This window comes from Cuculus canorus, chromosome 4 (assembly GCF_017976375.1).
Source record: "Cuculus canorus isolate bCucCan1 chromosome 4, bCucCan1.pri, whole genome shotgun sequence".
Lineage (NCBI taxonomy): Eukaryota > Metazoa > Chordata > Aves > Cuculiformes > Cuculidae > Cuculus > Cuculus canorus.
Window position 1 is genome coordinate 42,358,307 of NC_071404.1, and position 19,326 is coordinate 42,377,632.

Here is a 19,326-nt window from a genome sequence, read left to right on the forward strand (position 1 = left end):
ACACCCAGAGAGAGAACTGGAAGCAGCCAAGGAAAGCCACATGAGCGGATATTCAGTGAGCTGAAGGGAGGGAAGTCAGACTCTAATTTTGTATTAGTTCTTGGCAGCCAAGTCCTCTGGTGAATGTTGTCCATAGTTTCTGAAATGTGTTTAATTTACCTTTCATGTAAGAGGTGCTGGAATGTGGAGGAAGGATGTTGGTTCTGCACTCTTGGACACCAGACCACACGTCACAGTGGACCACAGAACACATCCTCCTCCGAGTTCATGAACTGGAATCTCACGTTACTGGATGGCATTGCAACACTGAGCGCCCTTCTAGTGCTGCCATGTTGCAGTCAGGTGAGAAATTACTCTACCTCATTATTTTGTCTTTAAATTATGGCCCTGACCACATCCTCAGTGGGTAAGTGTAACAGAAATGGCACCATGATTTACCCTCCTATCTCCCACTAAGCAGCAGTTCAGAAGCTTAGTGAGCTGTAGGTTGCCACTAGTTCAGCTAATCTCCATTATTTCTACTTTAGGTCTTGTGATGGCTCTTAAAAAGTTCTGTGACCAATTCCACATTTTGTGAAAGTGGACTTTCTCTTGGAAAAGATGAAAAACAATTACTGCTAACATAAAATGAGCAGCCTTGGCACCAGCTAGACCTGGCTACTCATATTCCAGGCTTGAGGGTCCGATAAAAACCCCAGCAAAACTAATGGGAATCTTTCCAGAGTAGCTTTACCTGAAGACTAAATACACAGACATACTGCACTCCTAGAATTCGATAGTCTTATTCAGCCCTTTGCCCTCTACTAAATAATGATTAGCAAAAAGCTCTACAAAATCTACTTATTTCACAATACTAAACTGCTTCCAGTGCATTCCCAGATGTCAAATTCCCTCTACATTCCCAATGCGGGAGCCAAACTCTTCAGCATCTCTCTTTGACAATTTCCACTGTGCACAGAGTGATGCATGATTACAAAAATCTGTGGTGGCTTAACTGAATATGAAAGTAGGACAAAGATAAAACAACATTAACTATTAACCATTACTTCAGGGAAAACCTAGCACTGTGACAAATGGTGCCTCATCGCGGATGTGTTCAAATCATTGCTGAAATATAATGCCTGGGGCATGGAGAGGCAAAATAAAGAGGGCTGAAGAAACATCAGCACTGCAAGACCACTTAACTCAATTAACATACTCCCATTACCACAGTTAGTAAAAGTAAACAGCAGTTGTTTCTAAATATCTAATTTTGATACTGCCTATCCCAATACTTCCTACACTGCTCAGAAACCTTAGCCCCTGGACACAGAGGATTACATCAACTTCTCAGTTGTTATTCTTCTTGTCCCACTAATGCAGGCTTTAAAAATGGAAACTTGAAGCAAGCTCACTCGAAACCCTCACAAACTAGGAGACAAAACCAGACCACTGGGTTTTTGTCAGCCATGACTTTCGAAAAATCTCCCGACTGCTTTTGTTTTCTGGATTTAATTATAAAAGTCAGAAATACAGGAACAGAGGCTACGTCAATGACTGAACTTATGAGTCAAATTAACAAGCGGTAAATTACAACAGATGTAGCTCTACATAAAAAAAAAAATGTTCAGGGAGAATTAAAGAAAATACCTGCGAAACAATCAGAATGAGTTTTTTGCAAGATTCTGGAAGGCAGAGAACAAGCACTGCAGTGATGTTTCCAGGTCCTGTGTTTCCAGTGATAACTACAAGTAGGAAATAAGACAATTTTCCAGTTTTTACAATGATTTACAAAGACGCTCTAGACAGCTGCTGTAACTCTTACAGAGGGGGACATTAAACTGCTGCTGTTCTACAGGTTCTGCAGGCCTGAGTCAAATTAAGCTCAGATATCGGAGAGAATCAGGCTCATGGGAACTGTGTGACTCTAAATTTTAACTCCAACTCTTAACTCCAAATTCCAACTCTTTTTAACCTACCTGCCATCCTTCTTTGAATCCTCTACCCTTTCATGGACTAGTTATTAAGCCTTCCTAACACACCTGTTAGATCTGTTACAACACCTCAGAGAAAGAAACTTGGAAGCAAGTTTCTTACATACCATCTCACTTCAATGTATATTACTATCAGCTGAGGAATAGACAGGCCCATGTATGAATTCACATATAGACATGAACACCACAACCTAGAAAAAGGAATACATTATTCTCATGAAGTGATTTTATTTGACTTACTTTGCTATCATAATCCTGAGGACTGGAGTTATAAGGTACGTGTAATTCCACATATGATATGGAAAAATAATAATTTCCAAATACTGTAGAAGGAAGAGACACAAAAAAGCGCATGCTCCGACCCCACCAATCCTGCATGGATGCAGAGCATCTCATTCTTATCCATTACTTTACTTGAAAACCTGCATAGGAAAAGCACTCAGAAAAATGTATGATGTTCTGGCTCAAAGTTAGGGGGCTATTGACGGCTCTCAATGGGATACCACCACTAATCCCAGTCTCATTTACCTGTTCAAACAGCAAATTAATTGGCACACGCATCTCACTGAGGATGTTTATGGCATACTTTGCAGACACACACATTTTGAACCTGTAAATTACTCACACATTTTACATTTTAAATAAACCTGTAAATTTATTGTACGATAGTACAGCATGTGCCTTTTAACCAAAAGCTCAGCATCACACAACACTTCAATCTTCTAATTAAACACACACAGTCCTACAATATAGCTCAGTTCAGCTAGGAAAGTTACATAATGAATTAATTTATTGAGTCTTGGCTATGCTGTCCTTAAGGACGTTTACCTACAGCAAGAACAGTGGCAGTGGTTTTGGTGTTGTAACATTTAATCACTTTAACCTGTTCTCAGCACAGTAATAGCAAGCAGTCATCTAGAGCAGAATGAAAAAATCACTTAAGGGACACAATATCTAATTGCAAATGCATGAAACAGAAGTCCAAAGGATCTCGCACATGTAATGCGAGTAAGGATTAGCAATCTGTTATGAGATCACTTTGATGTAACATCTCTACTAACTATGCCACACAATCTACCACACAGGAAGACTGGATGAATGACAGGCATCACACCATGTAGTAATATCGCTTGGACTGAAACTGTCAGATTTGGGAGAGGCAGAGTAGGGTGTTCTGTACAAATATACACTTGCTTTATTACATTAGTTTCCAGGTCAGAAATACTCCTGTAGCCATTTGCTCGCAGGCCAGCATTCTTGTTACAATTCATTTTCAAACTGTTTGCTTCGATTTTATCTGGTTCGGTTGAAAACAGTATCATTACTTCCAGACACAGAGTGTGTTTTGTTCTATATGTCTTTGCCTTTCAAATTGTCATGAACAGCTGAGTTAGTGCAACTGGCCACCCTTTACACACGCTCTTGTGCACAGCTAGCCACAAGTTGTTACCAAGACACGCAAGGATAAGATTCTTCATTTGCCACAGGGGTTCCTCATTGCAAAGGAGATTTGAAGTTCAACACTGTATAAAAACTGGCAGCAAGTGAACTTCACCTGAAGTTTGGAATTAAATAGTTACTAGCCAAATGAGTTACAGGTTCCGCAGCAAATTCTTCATCAGAGAAAGTTTATGCCTTTTTATTGCTGTTCAATTCACCAACTTGTGTCAAACCTTAAGCCTGTTATATAAAGGATCAAGTGCTGTTTTCATTAAAGAATTAAAAATTCTTGAAAAAAAAAGGACTTTCAGTAGATTTTTAAATACCCAAAGGAGGTAAATTTGGATCCTACTCCTGAACGTGATTTTTCAGTTAGGGCAGGAGCATGATAGTGCATTGTTGACTGGTTCTGAATGGCCTGAACTACAACATCAAGTAAAATAATATATTAATCAAAACACAGACAGTGATACTAAAGAAACAAAGGGAAGAAGTCTATATCAAACATCTTATCTTGAATTAAAATAGACTAGCAGTAGTTTGTAAGCTTTCAAACAGATGAGATACTTAGCCGCTATCAAGTAGTACATTGGCAGTGGTCTGAGAAGAATTATACCAAACTTGCCTCCACTATGGTTCCTGTCTATTCTCCAACTCTGCAAATTTCACTCATCTTAAACAAAATACTAAAGCAAGTTAATTCAAGTATACTTTAAAAAGAATGGGAAAAAGGATCTTTATAAATAAAAACTGTTTTTTTAACATCCTCAAGTATTTTTGGAAAATTTTATACCACACTGAAAAAAATTTCACCCATCTGTCTTGCTCCTAGTTTTAGATGAGACTAATCAGCAGAAGAAACAAAGCTGGAAACAAAACCATTCTTGGCTTGTAAGACTAAATGTACGTCCTCAGTAGACTTCCAGTTCATTGTCTATATTGTAATGTTTTGATAGCTTTCGGTGAACACACAAGCTTCTGGCTGATTATCTAGACAGCACTGACACACGTAAAGATTGTGGAAAAGGTAGTCATCTAATTAAAACAGACATCATCTGAAACTAATCTTTTTTCTTGCCATAAACAAACACAAGCAATAGATTAACAAGATGCACAAGCTCTTCTTTGCCCATTCACATTTTTTAATTTGGTTAATAAGTAATGAGAAATAAATTAAAACCTGATCTTGAAATACAATTAAAATTTAAAGAATCTCTGCTATCTCCTGAATTCATTCCATGTCATTTTTAATAATAAAGCTTATGCAGATTCCTTCTGCTTACTGAAATTAAGTCAGCTTATTTTTCTTACATATTTAAATAGCCCCAACACCAGAGACATACAAAATGTTATAGTCAATTTTAATCCTTTTAAAATATTACACCACACACTGTTATTATAAATCTTTTCAATAACATCCATTATAGAATTCAGCAAAGCGCACCATCTATTACTATGCACTGTCAAATATTTCTGGCAGTACTGGGAATCAACTATAGTTTGTTTCTTCTTCAAAATCAAGAGTTAACCTACGTACTCTGAACTTGCAAATAATACACAACAGATTGTACTTCCATATAGGCTGCAGAGACATTCATTCACTTTTCTGAGTTGTATATAAGCATAGATTTTCTATAACAATATGAAAGAGAATTAATAACTTATTTATCTAGCTAGGAGGCTAGTAGTTATTTCTAATCATATGAATCAAAAGATGACTGAAAAATTTGAAGTTAATAATTGTGAAGTGCACAAAATCTAGAATATAGGGACTTCCCACAGTACATTATACTAAGTCAACATATAATAGATTAAAAGCTGTAAAGCCAAAATCTTCATTTAAAAATTTAATGTTTCTGACATCATCTTCCACCATTCCATCAATTCTTCTTTCTCCTCTTCCTTTCTTTCAGATAATGACTCCAGTTCAAAATCAACCTGAGTAAGAGAAACAATCAAAAACACTGGTAAGATTTGTAGAAAGAGAGAAGTGTAGGCTTTTAAGAGTCACTTACTGAAAGAAGTTGCTTAACATAGACATGACACTTAGGGAGGTACCTCCCATTTCAGGCTAGGTTTATTCCAAAGCCTCTCAGGGTTGATGTAAATACGTGCAATACTAGCATATCAATACAATAAACTTATCAAAAAAAAATGCACATAGGTGACCAAAATTTCCAAAAGAAACCAGACATTTGACAAGTCTTTAACTTGGCCAAAAACTTAAAAAAATATGGGCCAATGAAACTGTAATTGAATATCAGCCAGCCACAGCAATCACCTCGCATATAATAAAAAGTATCATCAGCACATCGCTGTCTAATACCTAGTAATGAAAACCCTCAGCATATTGAAACACATACAATTTTATGACATCAAGAAGATCCAGGGTGCTTCTTTGATACGTAGCTCATTAACGTAGATACGATGCGCTACTGTAGCATATTCTAGTGTATGATACACACTAGAGAAATAAGCATTTATTTTAATTATTAAAAGCAGAATCCACAATCTCTACAGAGGATGAATTAAAAATCATATAATCATAGAATGGTTTGGGTTGGAAGGGACCTTAAAGATCATCTAGTCCCAACCCCCTGCCATGGGAAGGGACATCTTCCACTACAACAGGTTGCTCAAAGCTTCATCCAACCTGGCCTTGAACACCTCCAGGGATGGGGCATTCACAATTTCTCTGGACAACCTGTTTCAGTGCCTTACCACCCTCACAGTAAAAAACTTCTTTCTCGTATCAAATCTATCTAAATCTCCCCAAATACATATTAAAACCTCATCCTATCACTGCACTCCCTGATAAAGAGCCCCTCCCCAGCTTTCCTGTAGGCCCCCTTTAGGTACTGGGAAGTTGCTATATGATCTCCCTGGAGCTTTCTCTTTTCTAGGCTAAACAACCCCAACTCTCTCAGCCTGTCCTCGTATGGGAGGTGCTCCAGCCCTCTGATCATCTTTGTGGACCTCCTCTGCACTTGCTGTTAACAGATCCATGTACTTCCTGTGTTGAGGAATCCAGAACAGAATGCAGTGCTCCAGGTGAAGTCTCACAAGAGCAGAGTACAGGGGAAGAACCACCTTCCTCAACTCACTGGTTACACTTTTTCTTATGTAGCTCGCAGCTCAGGATACAGTTGGCTTTCTGGGCTAAAAGCACACATTGCCAGCTCATGTTGTGCTTCTCACTCACCAACACCCCCAAGTCCTTATCTTCAGGACTACTTTCAATTCATTTCCCCCACACACCTACGTTTGTTCAGAAATGCTTCTAACTCTGACCATGTTGAACCCAGAGCCGAACACAGTTTACAATTTATGCAGGTAGTCACTTAAAAATTTAGATCAAAAACATCAGGTCTCAATGAACATCTCAATACTTCTTACTTTTTATGCTCCACTATTTAAAGATATTCTGTAATCTTCTATCAACCAATAAAAAAAGTTTAAGAATCTCAATACTGCCCTTCTCTGTGTCTTCTCATTTTAAAGCTGACCAACAGGACATTAAATGAGTACAAAGAGATTACTTGCAGTGGCTTGTGCAGCAAGTACTAGCTGAGTAGATTTCCAGTCTGCCTTCTAAATTAGCATGTTCTGAAAAATCACCTCTTACTTTCATATGTACCATGAATGAAAAAAGAGACCTTATTAAATACATAGTAGATGTTAACTAACACACACATGAGCACTTACCACAACTGCAGGGCTAAAGGGCACAGCCACTTTCTTAGTTATTGCTAGATACCCTGGTGCTGAGGCTGTAATTTTGTAATTTCCAGGCACAAGCAATCTCCAGTAATCACCATCCTTGGCTGTAGAGAAGAAGAAAATCCAAATAAATATATATAAAACTGAATACACATCTAAGGAGAAGGGATTATATATTTGGTAAGAGTGTTTTGTATTCCTGTTAGCCCTTTCTGTCTGTCCAAAAGGATTCTTCTGTAAAGGCTATATAAAAACATCATTATAGATTTTCTTCTTTTTAGGTAATCAAAACAGAGATTTCAACTCGCAAGTTGTGCTGCAGCCTCCATGAAAGGTTCTGCTTACTGAGGCCAAAGGGCCTCCAGTACACTGAATAAAAAGACAATCTGGGACATAATTCTACTTTAGAAGCACCCTGTGGCAAATATGCAGCTCCTGTTAAGTGTCTGAGTTTCAATTTGCAATGCAAAGTGGGCTTTTAATGTCCCTCGGTATTCTGAAAATCCAAACTTTAATAAATTTTATTCTCATCAAACGTAAATAAACCGGACCACCTTTCTCAATTTATCTTGCAGAGAAAGCTATAAATGACCATTTCCTGGAATAGTCCCTGTGAATCTTCCCTGAAGCATCACTATCTACAAGTTTCAGTATCCAGGCAATGTCAAGGGCTTTTTTCTTCAGTTTAGCTAAACAAAGAAATTTAAGTTTGATCCACTCAGGACAAAGAAAGGTTTCTACTGCACTGAGTGTTACTACAGATGAACTGCTTTCAGTCACGGAATAATAATGCATCATCCTCTTCTCTGGAAATTACCCTCTCCCATTTTCACATAGAATCAGATCCTCCCTGCACCAGCAGTAGGCAACCATCTAATTTGTCATAGCCTAATACACTGAATTTCTCTATCCACCCACAGAAATTCAGAAAACATTGCTAGGCTATTCTAAAGGTCAATTAGTGGTGCCACTTAATGCGCTTGGCTGTGCTCTTACTGCCAGTTCCTCAAATGCCTTTTCAGCACATCTGTAGCTACATAGTACACAGAGGGAAACATTGCTTAACCGCCTGCAGTTCACATGGTCAAAAACATCAGTAGTCAGCTCAGACTCTTCTCTTCATGAAACAGAAAAGACGGAAAAAAGTACTGCTGCAGAGCTACAATAATGATCTAATTCCTGGAATTTTAACTCACGAAGAAAGGAGCAGGGGGAAAAAAAGCTAGAAGAATATTTATCCTTCTTTTTGAATATGCTAAAATTCAAGTACTTGTTTTCCTCACTGTTTTGACAATACATGACTCCCAGGCTTAAAAACACACAATGAAGTGAGAGGATTCATGACTAGATGCTTTTTTGTACTGTAGAAGTGCTAGCTGCAGCATCATAGGCATCACTCTCTCATACCTCAAAGTATCTCACTGCACAGTTTATTCCTTTTTTATCCATAAAAATTTATTTCCAGCCTTTATACTTTTTGCCTTCTCATATACAGTGAAAGAAGATGGCTAATGTTATCATAAACTATTCTCCTGCTTGGCAGAATTTCTGCTCTTTTTATATGTGATGGGAGACAAAACATAAATCAAAGCCAACTGATAGGTTTACCAGACCTCTATCACAGTATTCTGCATTTCTATAGCAGTATTGTGAGACGTATCATAGAGAAAATTACCATCATGTTAGCTCATACATAAAGCACTGGTATTTTATTATTGGTTTTCTAATTAGTATCTTTAAAAGAAAAATTGCTTTTCAGAATAAGAAAGCATGGGTCAACATGGAAGACTGCAAGTTGGCATTGTGTGAGCTACCTCTGAATCATTCCTAAAACAAAGCATACCACCACCGATAAACACCAACATAATTCTTTCATCTTTTAGACCCTATTCTAAGAAGAAAAAGTCACATAATTGTAAAAAACCAAGAGAATTTATCTTCGCCGGAGGAAGCTACATGAACTGAAATTCTGTCTAGAATATAGATACCAAAAGGTATGATCACATCATAAGTAACGTAAGAGTTTTGGACTACAATTTAGCCTTGAAACTCAAAGCAGCATGGCTGACAGGACTTTAAATCCTGGCAGGGTCATGAAGCAGCACTTGCACTACAAATCAGAAGACAAACCAAGCACGAATAACCAAGAGCTGCCAGAACCAACTCACACCAGAGATCCATGAAGTTCCAACAACCAGTCTCCAGCTGCTCTGACAGCAAAATACAACAGAAATAGTCATGAAATCCTGCAGGCAACAAACTCCTTGAGGAACAACATGTTTTCTAGGCTTCAAAATTTTGCTCCCTTAAAGATTCAGGTAGTAAAATCTGAAATGGCTTCAGGCTGCCAAGCAGAGGGTATTAAATTTCAGCACTTCTTGTTTTCTGCAGGTACAATGCTCACCTGATGTAATGTCATGGCTTATCCCCTCCACAGAGATTGTGGCATTTGCTATTGGATTGCCCTGAAGATCTTTAACAAATCCCTTCACTCCTCGATGAATCTAAAATAAAAAAGTCATATGGGAAATCATTGGAAAATTCTTAAGAAAAGATGGCATTTTCATCAATAAAATATCTATTGAAATATCTAGCAATGCATGCTCTGGAACCCACGGTCTACATGCCAATAACTATCAAGGATAATTACTAAATATCACAATGGAACAAACAGTGAAGAGGAAAAAACAGTTGTATTTACACTAACTTCTCTGTGCAATGCAAGCATTTCTCAGAAATATGCAGCAAATCATAATATATGTGAACAGTGACTTGAAAGTCCTGGTCACTGGGGTTTAACAAATGTGCTGAAAAGCTTTGAAAGACAACCTAAAAAGATGAACTTTTTTATCTTAAAGTTTCATCAGCTGTAGGAATTTAGGGCTAATAATGGACTTAACTGATTAAAAATGAAACTTTAACAAGGTTAAATGTAGGCACTTGGACTTTGTTGGGCAATCCCTGTGTGAGACGCTCGAATTCTCTGTTGTGCACCCAAAACATCTGGGTCTTTGATCTGGGACCACACAGAGTCACAACACTCCCCACATAGTCTGTATGAGAAAGGCAATGGTTATGTTCTAATTCCTTCTTGCCTCTTAGCCGGCACACTCCAGGCAACAGCACCAGCAGTACCTCAACTGTCTGTTCCCAGCACATATGAAATTTAAGCACTGATTTGACTGCAGTGTGTGGAGAGATCAGTCCTGAGGGTACTTCTTAAGCATGATCTAAAAGTAGACTATGCTCCTCACAGGCAAGAGAGTGAGGTTCAACTACTTTTCCACAGCCTGAGATAGGCAGCGCTCAGAGCTGGGAGAATGGGAATTTTGAACCTGTGCAGAGATACATCTCATCCAGAGCCTGGAAAGTAAGAAGGAAAGTGCTGTAGAGTTCAGGCTTCTCTCTCACTCTGTAATACTTGAAAAGACTTGTGGATCACAATTTTTATTTTTAGATTTTGACGTTCCCTTTTAAAAATCTCTATGGTTTATTCAGTTGCTATAATTTAGTTCGCTAGCTTACAAAAGTACATATTTGCACTGTTCTCAGCAGTCATGGGGGAGCTGGACCAAGGAGCTGGACCTCTTATCCTGCACGAGGATAAAAAACAATGCCAGACAGACCATCTGAACTTTAAGGATAAAGCCAGCAGCTCCACAGGAGCAAGGGGTGTTGGCAAAGCACTCTTGTACACATTAGTCATTTTGAAAATGCAGTGACACCACAGTTTGAGTCAGAGAAAATTAACGCATGCAAAGGATTTGAGATGATTCTCATAACAAATGGGTAAAAACCCGCAAAGCAGACACAGCTTCTTCCTCAGCCCACATGCAACATACTAACAGAACAGTGTAACTCAAACATTTCAGACTTAGGGCTAATTAGAGCATTTCTGCACAAATTAATTCTTAAAGAAATCAATGTATCATTTGACCAGTTCTGCTAACAAAATGTTTCTGATTTAGCAGTCTCAGGTGTGCAGTCATTGTTGATATGAAATATATTCATAATCTTTAACTACACTATCCAGGCTTCAGAAATTTGATAGTCTCACACTGCTTGAAACAATCATTTCAATGCAGCTGTTAAACGGCATGAAAGTATTAAAAAAAAAAAAAATTCAACAAAAAACCCCACCAAAAAACCTCAAACACATAGATATCTCTACTTCAGGAGTCTTAACTTCTAAACAACTCATTAGCACAAGATTATCTAAACCCATGATTACCCTTTACGTTTCTAGCTGGAGTTTGTACAATCTTCAATGGAATCATACATTAACAGCTCTACATTGAATATCAGCAGCTCATGCAATCAGACAGCAGCGGTGTTATCTATGAAACCTGGTGTAGACATGCTCCCCAGCGCTACACTGAAGTGCCAAAGCAGTTCATCAATCCAGATGTCCAGGCTCCCTGTACACCCAGAGTGATTCATCCCACATCCATACATACACTGCTTTCTGTAGAGGGCAATCCATCTCCTCTTAGTTATACACATTAATGCTAGGCGGATTAATTACTCTGGAGCTATGTATTTCTTTTCATCGAGGAAGCCAACAAATACTTATTAAGTATCTGTAATAGCTTAAGTAAAGCAAGATAAATTCCATACTTTTAAAATTTCTCTTCTTTTCCTCTCTTCCTACTATCTTAGAGATATATAAGAATTATGGAGCATCAATGGGATTAGTATGACATTTTGAATTAGATGTTCCCGTAACACAAAGTCTAGAAGTTTCATGCACAGTAACTAGAATGTCGCCATCCTCCTTTCTCTTACCTGCTCGATATAATTGATAAGAGAGTTCTTGTTGTCCTCCCAGTAGCCCTTCAGAGTTTCTTCAGGTGGGAATTTTTCACAGCTAAGCTCCACTGTGATTTCAAAGCAGTTGCTGCTGAGGTAATTGAAATCCTGCATTCCTGCAATGCCAGAAAAGAGAGTCAGTGATGCATTTCACATCATTCTGAAGTAAATAAAGGAGGACACATGACATGCTGGGGCTGTTAAGGAAAGAATAGTTATAGTTGGTGCGGCTCTATTTAATCAGTTTAGTTCTAAAATCTGAGGCATTAAATCGGTGAAACCAAAAAGACAATTCCCAAAAATATTTTCTTCCCAAGGAAAATTTAGAAAAGATTTAATATCTAGCCCGTATACTTTTACCTGTCGTTGCACCTGGCCTGTATACTACTACTTGACACTTGGTTTTGGATAACTGACATAATAAATTATGGTTTTTTCTCTTCAGGAACAGAAAATTATTCCAAATCATGGTTAAAATATTTCCAGATGAAAGTAAAAGTTGATCATTTTGTAAACCAAGAAGAATAACGATTATAAAGAAAAAAAACATGACAAACTGCCTTTGAAAAAGAGGTTTATAAAGACTGGTCAAAAACATGTTTGATTTCTTTTTGTGAAAATACAGGGTTTCAACTTTGTAACATTTTACAAGAAAAGTATCTGCTTGCTAAGGAATACTCTTTGCCAAGCTTCTCAGAATAGATTCCAAAAAATTATGATTATCCACCAAAAAAAAAAAAAACAAAAGCAAAATTGCTATAATATAAGCAATATTAATATAAGCTGAAATTTTTCCATGGATAGGGGTATTTCCCACACATTTAATGCCTCTGAAAAAGTCAATCAAAACATTAAGAGAAATACCATTATTAATACAACTTTAATCATACGAATTAAAAAATACATACAGTAGCATCATTATTAGGAACAAAATATTGATGGGAAAAACGTAGTTTCTTCCACTTCTGAGACATTCCTCTTACTGCATGGAAATATTGCCTATTCCTTGAATTAGTCAACCAAGAACCTAAGTGATTTCTAGTTCTGCAACTAGATCCGCCAGCTGGAGGGGGACTCTGGCTTCCCAGAAGGTTTATAAATATATTCTTCACAGAAGCTGATGTAGAATTAGCACTTGCCTTCCCAGTCTATCTAGCTAGCAGAATTAGTGGATTCCTAAACAGAGGACTGAAAAGAAAAAGGCTACTAAGCATTTTGAGCATCCCCATGGAGGTCATCAAGGGATTTAGAAGTGCTTCAAACACAGCTAATCCGTTCAGCCCTATGTTACCCTATGCAAGCAACATATGAGACCCAATACAGTGTCTTTACCAGTGTTGTGAACTGTTCCAGAAACGTCCAGAGAGCTGATGTCGTATCCAAAAGAGAACACAAAGGGCAGTGAACAGATTGAGTCAGGGGGGATTTTGCCAACACACTAGATTGAATCTATTTTCTGTCAACCAGGCAACGAGATTCTTGACTACTGATAGGAACAGGGACTTTTCAGATTCCTGCAAGAAACTTTTTATTTCTAAGCCTTTTTTTAGATGGCAGAAAAATGAGGACACAGAAGACAAAGGTGCTCGTGGGACGGACAGCTCTGATGTCCCACCAGGCAGAATGCAAAATGGGCCATTCAGTAGAACACAGCAAGAGCGCAGCGGGGTCATGAATAAAATTCTGACAGCACTGCTGACTACCCGGCATTTGTTGAAGACACTAGATAATGTTTTTCTTGATTTTTGCCTTTCTTCTACTAGAAAGAACCCATGAAGAGGAGAACTGGGAGCTAAAGCTCATAATGTAATTTTACTTTAGTGCCAACAACTCTTGACCATTACTGCTCCTATTCTCAAGTAGTTTCTCCTCCACCATGACGTCCCAAAGCAAGATGGTGATACTCAGAGTTGTCCTAGTTTCTCAAGAACAGAAGCAGCTATGTATTTTCCAGTCTTGTGCACAATGACCATATCCTCTAGTTTGTTTCCCAACTCCTGGCCAGTTTACACGAGTTGCTCCTAAAAAAAAAAAATCAGCGTGCATCACCAGTGATGATCTGAATCTCTGGGACGGAGAATAGGGTGAAAATAACTCAGATCTAAACTGTGGCCTACTATGCCTGTAATTTGGAGAGCATCAGCCTGGCTACAATTTGCACTCTCTGACTGCCTTTTCAATATCATGATTAGGTGCAAAATCCAAAAAATCAACACATTCCAAAAGATTTATGCAATACTCCAGCAACTTGGCTGCCACTGGTCAAGCTCTCTAGGTGCCCTATTCCTTCTTATTATACATATGACATACACCACATGCGTGCACATCACCATATTCCCTAAGCCTCTTGTTTTACCAAAGTACAAAGCTAACTTTATTATGCTTTAACATGAATAGCTCTCTGAAGATCAGAAAGGCCTAGCAGACCTTAGATATAACTGTGATTCAACAATGCATGCCCTTCATTGCTGACCATGAGCAGGACTTTTCTTTGAAAATAAGCAACACAAAAACTCCTCTGTTGCACTGCTCCAGTGTCCTGAAGGACTACAGTGTCTCCATGCTAGAACTTAAACCAATAAGCTTAAAATAAGGGACAAAATTTCTTCAGCTTTTAAAAAAACAACTCAAACCTTCACAAAGAAAGTGGAGTGCAGGGCGTGTCCTGGCGTCCAGGCAACAGAATCATTATACTTTGAATTACAAGCTTCAGCACTAAGCTAGTTCATCTTCTACACATATAAAACCAGATACTTTTAGCAGGACAGCATGAACTTGAGTCTTTTGTTTAATAGGGAGAACATATGCCTCTTACACATGTCATAAAAAAATACTAAAAAAATTTACGCAACGTTGCTTCCAGAACTGGTAATATGACAGGCTATTCAAGTTAGGAACAAATTAATTGAGTGTCAAGGGTGATTTGAGAGTATCTGAAAATAAAGAGACACTTAAACAATAGTCTAATACTACAGCAACATAAGCTGCTTTGAAATGCTATTTTTGTAATGACACAAATCTGATTAGACTCAGGTGAGTGTAATGACAGAACAAACAGAACAGGCATATGTCTAGCTGTTAATTAACTGCTATCTGTTGCTTTTATTTATATTTGCAAACAGATATTCCACACAAAAGGTAAATTTAAAAAAATACATTATCAATGTTGAAAAGTTATGCACGCAACAGCTGAAGAAATACCAAAATTAAAGTTGTCCGCATAAATTTAATTTGGCTTTCTTGTGCATAACTGAAATCATTAATTATATACTGATGGGTAGAAGACCAGTGCTAAAAACAGCACATATCTTATGTACAGGTTTGTTTTCTCTTGGGATCTGGTGGCTAGAAGGGTCTTTTCTGGACACAGAAGCACAATCTCTGTCTTTGCTTACTCTGAAAAACCTTCAATGATCAACTAATTTCAGGTGACAACTAATACAAAGCAAATGTAACAAGAACTGTGGTCTCAGATTCCGCACAAAGATGCTTTGTGGAAGCTGTGACTCTGCTCCAAAGAAGAAAATAACTACTAAACAGGTAATGGTGAGAAAAACCTCACAGCAAAGTGTATTAAGAGACATAAGCAAGTGTCAAATATTCCTGTACATATCTGCTGTCTCCACCCCAAAACTTGAATGGAGAATTGACACCTTGGCTGAGGTTGATGAGGAAATCCTGAGGTTTGACAAGAGGGATGGAAAAAGCATTAATGCAATGGAGGGTTCATCCATCCATCCATCCATCCATCCATCCATCCATCCATCCATCCAGTTTGAGACAAGGGCTGCTACCAAACTTTCCTGTCAACAGACATTGAGCTTTCCTACTGAAAGAATCCAGCTATTCATAAAATCATACATAAAAGCAACCCATACTCACATGAGAGCCACCCGTATGTTATCCCTGCATACTGAGGAAACAATGAAGACTGTTGCTGGCCCACCATGTAGTACTTTCTTTTACATAAGGTAGATGTTCCTATGGGCAAATGATATGGCAAAGAAATCGATGCAGCACAACTAGGGGCATCATAATAAGCTCTATAGGGCAACAGCAGCTTTAGTAATTTATTAGAAAGAAAAATCAGCCCTTCCTAAGTAAGAGCTCTGGGTCTGATGAGGTACTGTCCAAGGAAGCACCTAGGAGAGCATAGCCTCTCTCACTTAGCTCAGCTGTCCTTCACTCTTTCCTTTTTCCCTCCTTCACCACTGCTCTGCTAAAACCATGCACTCCTTTCTGCACCAAACACAACTCCAATACCTACTCTCACTTATTTGCTATCTCTATTCCCAGTCACATTGTTTCAGTTCTCTTCCTTTCTCTATAAACTTGTGGCAAGTCCTCTTTCATTTTGCCTCCAATGAACCCAGAGAGATCACACAGGGATGCAAGCCTAACCTGTAGATGTCCACAGGACACTGAACTACTCTCACATCCCCTCTTGGGACCAGAATAGCCCACAGCAACCCAAAGGTGCAAAAGCAGACAAGCACCACCTCAGCGATGCACCAGAGCAGGTATCATGGAGACAAGGTCTTCAGAAAGTTTCTCTTGATAAATTCTTAACCCTGGTAAGGATATACAATGAAATACCTTTCCTAAAGCAATACAAATGGATTTTCAACAGCTTATAGCACTGCTAACTTGCAGAGCATTATCATATAGATAGCTAAAGGTCACCAACACAATGGATGACTTAGATGCCACATTTCAGTTTCTGGACAGAGCTGTTTGGACTCAAGCTCACAAGAAAATTTTGACTTGAGTGAAGAAATGTTTAGTTATTTTCCTTAGCACTAGACACGGAAACAGCAAAACCACTTTCACTGAATTTTTCTTGGTTTGTTTTCTTTTTTTAAGTCAGGCTGTGGCAAACATTACCATGGAGGTTTTGCTCAGCTTGCCAGCTGATTTCTACACTTGGAGAAAAACAAAACAGATTCATGCTATATGGTCCAAAACATATTTTTGTCTCTCTATTTTTTATTAGAAGCACCATATTAGGATCATAGATATCAGCTGGAACAAGGATTTCTGTGTACTATCTTCTATCGAAATACATGAGAAAAAAAAAGGGCTCACTTGGGGAATTTGCAGTCTAGCTTAAAACAAGATCCAAAAGGAGGAAATAATTCAAACTTTCCAACAAGTTTTTCCAATGGAAAAATGTGCTTTTGGCATGTGCATTTTAGTCAGAATCAAAGCATTTCATCAAAATAATGGAAACACTGTTTTTTATAGCATTTTCCAAAGGAAAAAGAAGCTGAAGTTAAATACGTCTATGTTTTTATAGATAACACTTAATATTTCATTAAGACTTTTTTTTGGACTGATTGGAAACAAAATTTAACTACTAAAAGTCTCAATGTTTTGTTTATACTAAGTTTTTTTCAAATTATGCAAATTCTGTTTTGTCAAGGGTGTCTTAACAGGTCCAAGTCGAAGTCTGTGGAAAGCTTCACACTAAAGAGAATTTCTACTTTTCAGTCATATTCAGAGATGTCAAGATTTTACCTTATACGCAGCCCCTGGTACCTGTGGCACCACAGCTGAGGAAACATGCTGCTCCCGTGAAGATCTGGGATATCAACTCTAAGAATAAGCAGTTGATCACCGGCAGTAATGTGATGACTACCATTCACTGTTGTGCTTCTATTTTCTTCACACAAGCTTAATTATTTTCCTCTTTTAGTACCCCCTCTACTATAAAAGGAGCAGAGTTAGGAAACCACCTAAGCTGTCCTAATGCTGTGAGAGATTCCTACTCATTCCATTTAAAATTCATTCAGAGACTGTAACTGAGTATTAGGAGGAAAGTAAACAATAAAACTGGTATATGTGTTCAAAGTTATCCAAGACCAATGCCCAGGCAAATCACAGAATCATAGAATGGTTTGGGTTTGAAGGGACCTTAAAGATCACCTAGTTTCAAGCCCCCTGCCATGGCCAGGGACACCTCCCACTAAATCAGGCTGTTCAAGGCCCCATCCAACCTTGCCTTGAACACTTCCAGGGAGGCAACCACCCACAACTTCCCTGAGCAACCTGTTCTAGTGTCTCACCACCCTCATCGTGAAGAAGTACTTCCTAATGTTTAGTTTAAATCTTTCCCTCTCCAATTTATAGCCATTCCCCCTCGTTCTGTCACTCCATGCCCTTGTAAAAAGTCCCTCCCCAGCTTTCCTGTAGGCCCGCCTTCAGGAAGGCCACTCTAAGGTCTCCTCAGAGCCTTCTCTTCTCCCGGCTGAACAACCCCAGCTCTCTCAGCCTGTCCTCATAGCAGAGTTGCTCCAGCCCTCTGATCAGCTTCGTGGCCCTCCTCTGGACCCGCTCCAACAGTCCCATATCCTTCTTACGTTATGGAATCCAGAACTGGACACAACACTCCAGGTGGGGTCTCACAAGAAAGGAACAGAGGAGGAGAATCACCTCCCTCGCCCTGCTGGCCACGCTTCTTTTGATGCAGCCCAGGATACGGTTGGCCTTCTGGGCTGTGAGCACACATTGCCGGCTCGTGTCAAGTTCTTATCAATCAGCACCCCAAAGCCCTTCTCCACAGGGCTGGTCTCAATCACATCGTCCCCTGGCCTGTACTGAAAGCAGATTGCCCCGACCCAGGTGTTGGATCCTGCACTTGGCCTTGTTGAACCTCATGAGGTTCACACAGACCTACCTCTCCTGCTTGTCCAGGTCCTTTTGGATGACATCCTGTCTTCCTGGCAGGTGGTGACTACTGCACCACGCAGTTTGGTGTCATCTGCAAACTTGCTGAGCATGCGCTTAACCTCACTCTCTATTTCAATGATGAAAATATTAAACAGCACTGGTCACAGTATGGAATCCTGAGGGACACCACTTTTCACGGATCTCCACCTGGATCTCAAGCTGCTGATCACTACTCTCTGGATGCGACCATCCATCCAATTCCTTATCCACTGAACAGTCCACTCATCAAACCCATATCTCGCCAGTTTTGAGAGAAGGATATTGTGGGGGACCACGTCAAAGGCTTTACAAAGTCCAGACAGATTACATCCACTGCATGCATATCATGGCATGCAAGCTGAGTTTCTAGCTCATAAATCCCCAGCTCAATTTTTCACTCCAAGGTTTTGTCCTAGTTTAGCAGACATAGAGACTGATTAAAGATTTAGATAACCTAGAATCTGCTTTGCTTCAAAGTACAAAGAAAATGGCGTATCAAAATTACTGTTAAAAAGGAATGAAATGCCTCATCTTATGATAATGTTCCAAATTTCTGGAAAACTTGTGTGGAATCGGCCATAGTAACTCTGCTGTTCATCTTAGGACAGAAGGCCCTACTGAAGTCTAGGGCAACACTAGACTTAACGGGCAGGAATCAGGAAGCCAGGAAGTATGG

At 38.9% G+C, this 19,326-nt stretch overlaps 1 protein-coding gene across 1 annotated transcript in view; it reads right to left on the reverse strand.

Annotated features, from left to right (window-relative positions):
* Positions 1-2,601: 2,601 nt before the first annotated feature.
* CPE (carboxypeptidase E) overlaps positions 2,602-19,326 on the reverse strand; it is a 61,087-nt gene continuing 44,362 nt past the window's right edge. The window contains exons 6-9 of the mRNA XM_054065741.1: positions 11,919-12,058; positions 9,538-9,637; positions 7,119-7,237; positions 2,602-5,351 (exon numbers count right to left, since the gene is read on the reverse strand). Coding sequence (XP_053921716.1) covers positions 5,253-5,351; positions 7,119-7,237; positions 9,538-9,637; positions 11,919-12,058 — 458 coding nt within the window. The 3' untranslated portion in view covers positions 2,602-5,252. The remainder of the gene's footprint in view (positions 5,352-7,118; positions 7,238-9,537; positions 9,638-11,918; positions 12,059-19,326) is intronic.